Source organism: Chiloscyllium plagiosum, chromosome 28, assembly GCF_004010195.1.
Source record: "Chiloscyllium plagiosum isolate BGI_BamShark_2017 chromosome 28, ASM401019v2, whole genome shotgun sequence".
Classification (NCBI taxonomy): Eukaryota; Metazoa; Chordata; class Chondrichthyes; order Orectolobiformes; family Hemiscylliidae; genus Chiloscyllium; species Chiloscyllium plagiosum.
Genome location: NC_057737.1, coordinates 15,504,053 through 15,512,779, shown reverse-complemented (window position 1 = coordinate 15,512,779; position 8,727 = coordinate 15,504,053). Strand labels below are relative to the sequence as shown.

The following is an 8,727-nucleotide window of genomic DNA, read 5'->3' as shown; positions in this document are numbered from 1 at the left end:
AAACTTTCAAAACAGTCAAAGGAAAATTTATTTCTTAACAGCATCACTCATCTACCGCTATATATTTTAAAATGGAAGGCATAAAGCAACGGCCAGGGTCAATACACCTGACTGCTGAGAGATTTCTACTGCAAAGTGCACATCATGAGAAGACACGACTGGGATTAATGGTGTTGCAACCCCACAGTTGCACAAACATGAAGGATAACTGTTCAGATTCATATATTGGTGGCATTCAAGTCTAATGTCCTGTTTCCAAGTTCTAATCTGGAGACTTGAGCATGTATTTAGGGGCCGAAACCTAGGGCAGTGTTGAACAAGTGCTATACCAATGATGTACGTATAAATGTGTATACCAATGGGCATGATGCCTTTTGAACAAGACACTTGAACAGAGGCTCCTGACTACATATCAAAGCAGCCCAGTGGCTGCATTCACAGGACAGTGAGTGGTGTTTTTCCCGTATCCTGGTCAATATTCAATCACTCAACTAACACCATTAAAATATCTGGTCATCACAAAGTTGTTTAGGTCATTGGCTGTCAGGTCGATAGTTGCATTACAATAAGTACTATGTTTCGAAAAGTACTTCCCAGACTGTCAAGCACTTTGGAACATTTCCAGTTACGAAAGTTGCTGCATAATCGCAATAGTCTTTTTCAGTCCTGGCACCAACTCTTTCTTCATAACAAGTACAAAATAACTGATTAATCGAGCAAGAACAATAGCTAAAACAAAGCTTTGTATGAATACACATTTTATTTTGAAAAAGGACAATGTACAGAGAATCATCTTTTGTTCTGGCTTTCAAACACATCTACATCAACAACAGAGCTAAAAAATAAATAGCTTTAGAAGGAAATTACACACAGGAATCAAGTAAAGCAGAAGATTACTTCCAAAAATTCCAAATGGATTTAACTGACCAATAAAATGGAATTACATTAACATGCCATTGAGATTTTTCCAGGTTTTCATTGATGTTTGTTACAAAAAACATTTAAGTCTCTATTCTACTACAAAACAGTTAAAGTCCTAGATGTAGCTTTATTTAAAATATACAGTTGTAGAAAATTCTTCTATTTTCAAAATCAGTGAACATGGACGTTGACATAGAAACAGTTTGCACCTGGTAAAGTTCGAACATAGCAAAAGATTCCAACTTCTGGGAGAGAGCAACAAGGAGGGAGGAAGAAAGAGGAAGAGAGAAAAATAAAGGAAAAAGACAGACTTTTGACATTACCGTTATATATTAGCAACTTTTGATTATTCACATCTTTGAATCCTGGCATTTACTTATTGCACATGCCTTAGTTTATTAAAAAGCATTTTAACGATTACTTCTCAACAATTAGCAATGGCCAGAATAGCAACATAGAGGCCTAATATTTCCCAACGAAATGTCACCTTTCATGGAATTATTTTATTAAAAGTGTCTCCTACCCTCTCCCTCACATGCTTCTCTCCCACTCAGTTTCAAAAGGCAGACTGTAAGGTGGTTACAAGTACTCCCATTTTATTTCTGCAGTGGACCTCGATAGCACTTTTCGCTGCAAAATCAGTTTAATGTTTGTTAATACTAAAGACTGGGTTACATTTGATCACCTGAGAGGCCAACATTGACCAGCTTAAATTACAGTACATAGACAAAGACTTACAAACTCTTTTGGCAGCACTGGAGTCAGCCTGGAGTTAATCCTCTGTCTGGTTGGCCATTACTTATTGAGAAAGAACTTGCACCCAGTCCCTGCGAATGGACACTGACCTTGTCCAAACTCTTTAGAATCTGCACCTCATTACATCTGTCCTTGGACCAGGGCATAAGCTGTCTGAAATTGTTGCCTTCTGAACCCAAATACGCCTTTGTCTTCCTATCTCTTCTCTTACCACTAGTCTCAAGTTTTCGAACCAATCATATAATATGGGAATATTGATCAGGCTGAATGATGTCTTGGGACCATGCAGCCCGCAATGTTCCCTGATGAGAATCAGACTGCTCCAATACAGTGACCACAGACACTGAAACATGGGCAAATCAATACAGACATACAGTTTAAAAATAAAAATCCTTAGAGGTATTCTTTGTCTCCCTGATGTGGGCAGACCCAGTATCTGAATATCATGCCAATGTATGCATGCACAGTAGGCAATGTTCATAGTGCACAGTGGAGAAATCCCAAAAGTACCTCAGAAATTTTGGTTCTTGAGCAACTCATTTGTATCACAATATATACGCATATGTATAAAACAAAGCTTCTGATGCTAAAGGAGGAGTAAAATTGACTATTTCCTTCTAGTCCACGTTCACGCTAGAATCTTTTGAGGGATCTCGACAGAAGCTCTGATGAAGATTGAATTGTCCCGGATGTAATTCCTCTTCTTGATCTCTTCATGAGAAATGAATTTGGGATATCCAAACCCAAGTGTGCTTTCATCCATGGAGTTCCTGGAGTTGACGGGCTTCTGGAAGTTCTTCCAGTTGGGGTCAGGGGTGAAGGTTTCAGTGATGTGCTGCGGTTTTGAAAGTGACGGGTCACTCTGATCCATAATGGAGAAGGTCACCTTATAGGAGAAGGGCCACTCAAGCAGGTTGTCATATTCACCCGGCAGCACCCGGATATAGACCGACAAGTGGGTGCCCTCCCCACTCCCATTTCCATTGAGAAAGGCTGACACTTGCAGCTTGTAACCATATCGGTGGGTATAAAACGGGGGGCTAAAAAACTCATAGTTGTTGCGCAGTTTGGCCTCCTGCATCTTACGCACGTAGTCGGTTATTTTCCAGATGAGGACACCATCACTGCCAACTGACAGCTCCTCCACTTCCCGCCTCAGCTCCAAGATATCCTGGCGCTGACGATTCACGAGATTACACATGATGTTCAGGTGAACCTTCATACTTTCATCAATGTGTCTGCTCATCGCAATCTTGTGGCACTGGAAGAGAAGACAAAAGATCATTTAGCAGCATATCCGTGGCCAGCATTCTTACAGTTCACCTTCTTGCTTGCACTTGCAAAAGGCAGAGTTTCTTTTGTATGCAAAAATGACAAAACTCGTAATTAAAACCAATATCATTCCACCATTCTTCCCTCCAACCTTCTGTCCTCACTTCCAGTGATTTCCTGTTGACATGATATGTTGTGAACAGCCCAATCACAGACCCCAATATTGGCCAAAAATATTTTTCAAGAAATTGCCTTTAGTTGGGGAGGGAATGGGATATCTGCATTGGAAGGGTTCAGAGAAGTTTCACTGGGCTGATCCCTGCAAATAAAAGTGGCTGACTAACATGGAAAGTTTGGGCTTATTCCAAGTTCTTGAGGGCAATCTTATTGAAACCTGTAACAATTCTGAGGGGCCTAGAGGTTCTTTTCCCCATGTGGGGGCAACAAGGGAGCAGAGATTCAAAATAAGGTGATTCTTGTTTAAAATAGCTTTGAGGAACTGCTCCTATCAGGGACTCAGTCATCTTCAGGCATTCTCTTCCAATGCAGGCTGGATCGTTGAATATATTCAAGGTGGAGGTAGTACAAGGGAGCCTAAGCTGATTGGTGTGAAATGGAATGGGATGGAGGGGAAAGAATAGGCAGGAAAGTAGAATTGAGGCAATAGTCAGACCAGTCATAACCTTACTAGATGGTGAACATGTGAGAAAAACCATACAGCCTCCTGCTTCTATTTCTAACGTTCTTAGGTCTAAAATGTATACTACCACATCACCATACAGAAACATTTTTATAGTATCTCACTGAGATTCTAGACAACGAAGAGTTCATTTACTTAACAGTGGGTGCACCGCTCTCCAAAGGACAAGGCCTGAGGCCAGCTTAAGCCACATAGCTCAGCAGCAACAGCGAGTGTTCATAGACAAGATTCACTGATCAACTTCAGGAGTTACCTTGGCACCAGGGTCAAATAAAGTGAGTCTGGTTCAGTTCAGCACGGAGTAGGATACCTGCTTCACAAAATCATCAGGGAATCTCAAACTTAAAGCTTCACTTATAAAATAGTGATTAATTCTACGTTAGACAAACCTCCCTGTTCAGCTTCTGGAAAAGATAAAGTAACTATCATCTCCTTGTTGCCATTTAAAACAAACAAAAAATCCTCTTTGTATGTGTTTGTAATTCATCTATTGGTTAAAACACCATGGTATACAGCTCAAATCCAATACTTGGATTGACAACTCCGACTGAGAAATCAATATTAATTGGAGCATTCCCTTTTCAATCCTGCGAACATGGAGATGCATTCACTAACACACAACCTATGGCTTCCTTCACTGTCTTAATTTGAACATTCTCAATTCTCCATGTCACTGCTCCATGCTCAGAAGGCACTCTGATTATGAATAATTTTATAAAATATAGTCGTTCAGCCTTCTCAGCCTTTCACCAACCACCACTGCACCCCCCACTCCCCCACCCCCCCTCCAGTTTATCAAGACTTATTATCAAAAGGCTTTCCTTTCGGGCAGTCAGCTGTGAACTTTGACAACCCCATTACACACATGACTGACTGCAGGTCGTGTTCATTTGAGCGGCACTTAAGAATAAAATTTCCACCAAATAAATTAACAGTTTCAGACTGTGTAACCTTGACGATGTCATAGCCCAGAGTTGAAGAGCATTTCAGCTTGTGAGCATATTGAAAGCAGAAAGCTTCTGGGGATAATGCAGGTCTGGAAGAAATTATTCCCAAATGAAAAGACAAGGCCAGAGCATACTCACAGACACCAGAGGGTGGGGATGGGGGTACTGAGGAAGAGCAAGCTTTTGTCAGCCTAAAACCCCCCTTCCTTGTACTCGTTTGAAGGACTAGGAGAGCAGAAAAGGACAGAGTTCAGTCACTTCCATCAAATAGCCCGTGTCCCTTTGTGTTTGAATTTTGGGCTGACAAAGGTGAAAGTTTTCACTTAAACCAGGCAGGGGCATTTAATTAAAGTGCAAGGGGGCATAGGAATGGCTTCAGAACTCAAAGTTCCCCTTTCATTATAATTCATTAGGCCGGAGGATCAACTGGGATTCAAAGGGTAATAGCGGAGCTTTATCAGATTAGACCCAGCCTGTACATGGTCAGTCAGCAACTAAGGTTCATTGTCAGGGAATGTGCATCTCTTTAGATTATCTGCTGCCCCAGGACAGCTCCCTTGTGGGTGGAATGAGCTGACGAATTGGCAAAAAGACCCAGGGAGACCACATCATCACAAGTGTCAATCCCTTTTGTGCCCATAACTCCTTTCCATCCCTTGACAAATCATCTCAAGACCCCTTACCAGTTTGGCTATCCCAACGCCAACCCCCATGCATCTCTTCAAACCCTAACAAACCCCAACAAACCCACAGCCTGGCCAGCCAACCTTGAATCAAAACAGAGGATGCCACATTGCCCAATGTAATGCCACCCAAAACTTGCCCAGGTCACCTTTATGAACTAATCCCAGCTGGCATTAAACCAAAAGAAAACAACAAAAGAATGGTGGATGCTAGAAATCTGAAACAACTGGCATTCCAGCTGGTTTGTGAGAAAAATCCAGCCAGGCCTCCATAGAAATCATCTGCATTGGGACACAGGATTGTGGGATTGCTAACCTCAGGGTTAGGGAACCGAAAACATTCAATTCTATTGCATTAACAGTGCTTAACTTAATGAGCTCAGAAAATGAATCTGAATGGGTTTTTTTTAAAACATAAAAGCGGTAATCGGATCTCTTTGATGTGTTTTGGGTAATTGACGGTTGGAGAGTCATCTGGTTTCAAACAGAAATTGCCATAATTAAAACGAGATGAACAAAAAGGGTAGTGTAAAAATTCAACTGGTCTAGAAATAGCTTCTGCTCACATGGATACATGGGAGTTAAAGCTGACACACACTCAGCGACAGAAAAAGAGGAGGTTCCCCACCAACACAAAATCAGAGACATACTCTTCACAACTCCTGCCGTAGTCAGTGAAGAACAAAGTATTTGCAGTTCCTGAAGCTAAGGGCTCATGTCAGTTCTTACCCGGTGTTTGCAGCCAGCATCCTTAAAGGGGCATAGTACCATAGCAGTATTGCAGTTGTCCCTCAGATGATTGGCGAGATCTTCCCTGGCAATGTTTGATACTCCACACTGGTTGGGGCAAACTACTGGGTACCGTGGACATTGATATTGGTGGTTCTAAAACAGATCGAGAACAAGACTCAGACTGAATCAGTTAGAAATAAATCTCACTGTTTATACTGCGACCATAATGGGTTTAATATTGCCACAGCACATTAAGAAATACAAGAATGAGTACACCACTCAGCACTGTAAGCCTGCACCGCCATTCAACATGATCCTGGCTGAGCTTTGGCATCAATGTCATTTTCCTGCTCATTCCCCGTATCCCTCAGTTCCCCCGAAAGATCAAAGCTCTGTCTATCCAGGCCTCAGACATTGGCAATAATGGAGTAGTCACAACCACCCCCCATCACTAGGGTGGAGTATGTGAAAGACTCTAAACTCTTTGAGTGATGAGACTTCATCTTAGTCCTAAATGATGCCCCCCCCCACTAGCTTCCCTATCTGGAGACTGTGCTCCTTGTTCATCACTCTGTAGAGACTCAGTCTTAGTGTCTAGTCTGCTAAGTCCCTTTGAAATATACAAGATTGGAATGAGATCGCTTCTCATTTTGCTACACCTATGTGAATTTAGACTCAAATTTACTTTGCTTCCCATCATAGGAGAAGCCAGGAACAAACTTTGCAAACATTCACTGCACTGCCTCCAATGTAAGTATATTTTTGTTTAAACAAGGGAACTAACACTACACAATGTATGCCTAATGCAGTCTCAAAGTTCTGACCAACTGCAAAAAACTTAGTGTACTTCAATCCCCTCATAACAAAAGTTAACTAGTCATTTGCTTTCCTGATTGTTGGCTGTACCTGCATTCAGCCCTAGATCTGCACTGCCTACGGAGTTATACAGTACCAGCTTCAACCAGACTCTTCATTGCATTTTCTGAAGAGATGTACAGCACAGAAACAGATGCTTCAGTCCAACACATCCATGCCGACCAGATAGTCCCACCTGCCAAAACCCAGCCCATATCCCTCCAAACCCTTCCTATTCATATACCCATCCGGATACCTTTTAAATTTTTGCAATTGTACTCGCCTCCACCACTTCCTCTGGCAGCTCATTCCATACACGCAACACCCTCTGTGTGAAAAAGTTGCCCTTAGGTCTCTTTTATATCTTTCCCCTCTCACCCTAAACCTATGCCCTCTAGTTCTGGACTCCCCCCACCCCAGAGCTGAAAAATATGTTGCTGGAAAAGCGCAGCAGGTCAGGCAGCATCCAAGGAGTATGAGAATTGACGTTTCGGGCATTAGCCCTTCTTCAGGAATGAGGAGGGTGTGCCAAGCAGGCTAAGATAAAAGGTAGGGAGGAGGGACTTGGGGGGAGGGGCGTTGGGAATGCGATAGGTGGAAGGAGGTTAAGGTGAGGGTGATAGGCCAGAGAGGGGGTGGGGGCGGAGAGGTCAGGAAGAAGATTGCAGGTCAAGAAGACAATGCTGAGTCCGAGGGTTGGGACTGAGATAAGGTGGGAGGGGAGGGGAAATGAGGAAGCTGAAGAAATCTGCATTCATCCCTTGTGGTTGGAGGGTTCCTAGGTGGAAGATGAGGTGCTCTTCCTCCAGGCGTCGTGTTGCCATGGTCTGGCGATGGAGGAGGCCAAGGACCTGCATGTCCTTGGCGGAGTGGGAGGGGGAGTTAAAGTGTTCCGCCATGGGACGGTTGGGTTGGTTGGTCCCGGTGTCCCAGAGGTGTTCTCTGAAACGTTCCACAAGTAGGCGGCCTGTCTCCCCAATGAGGAGGCCACATTGGGTGCACCGGATGCAGTAACTGATGTGTGTGGAGGTGCAGGTGAATTTGTGACGGATATGGAAGGATCCCTTGGGGCCTTGGAGGCAAGTGAGGGGGGAGGTGTGGGCGCAAGTTTTGCATTTCTTGCGGTTGCAGGGGAAGGTGCCGGGAGTGGAGGTTGGGTTGGTAGGGGGTGTAGACCTGACCAGGGAGTGGTCTTTCCGGAATGCTGATAGGGGTGGGAAGGGAACTATATTCTTGGTGGTGGGGTCTGTTTGGAGGTGGCAGAAATGATGAAGGATGATACGATGTATCTGGAGGTTGGTGGGGTGGTAGGTGAGGACCAGTGGGGTTCTGTCCTGGTGGCGATTGGAGGGGCAGGGTTCAAGGGCGGAGGAACAGGAAGTGGAGGAGATGTTAAAGTGTTGAATAGTTCATCCACTCTACTAACACCTTCCACCCCTACCTCAAATTTACCTGGACCGTCTCAGACTCCTCCCTCCCCTTCCTAGACACCTCCATTTCTATCTCGGGCGACCGATTCAACATGGACATTTACTATAAACCGACCGACTCCCACAGCTACCTAGATTACACCTCCTCCCACCCTGCCCCCTGTAAAAATGCCATCCCAAATTCCCAATTTCTTCGCCTCCGCCGCATCTGCTCCCAGGAGGACCAATTCCAATACCAAACAATCCAGATGGCCTCCTTCTTCAAAGACCGCAATTTCCCCTCAGGTGTGGTTGATGATTCTCTCCACCGCATCTCCTCCACTTCCCGCTCCTCCGCCCTTGTGCCCACACCTCCCCCCTCACTTCCCTCCAAGGCCCCAAGGGATCCTTCCATATCCGTCACAAATTCACCTGCACCTCCACACACATCA

General features: G+C 44.1%; 1 protein-coding gene across 1 annotated transcript in view; it reads right to left on the bottom strand.

The window, feature by feature from the left end:
- Positions 1-847: 847 nt before the first annotated feature.
- LOC122563987 (TNF receptor-associated factor 4-like) overlaps positions 848-8,727 on the bottom strand; it is a 95,567-nt gene continuing 87,687 nt past the window's right edge. The window contains exons 6-7 of the mRNA XM_043718395.1: positions 6,009-6,164; positions 848-2,938 (exon numbers count right to left, since the gene is read on the bottom strand). Coding sequence (XP_043574330.1) covers positions 2,306-2,938; positions 6,009-6,164 — 789 coding nt within the window. The 3' untranslated portion in view covers positions 848-2,305. The remainder of the gene's footprint in view (positions 2,939-6,008; positions 6,165-8,727) is intronic.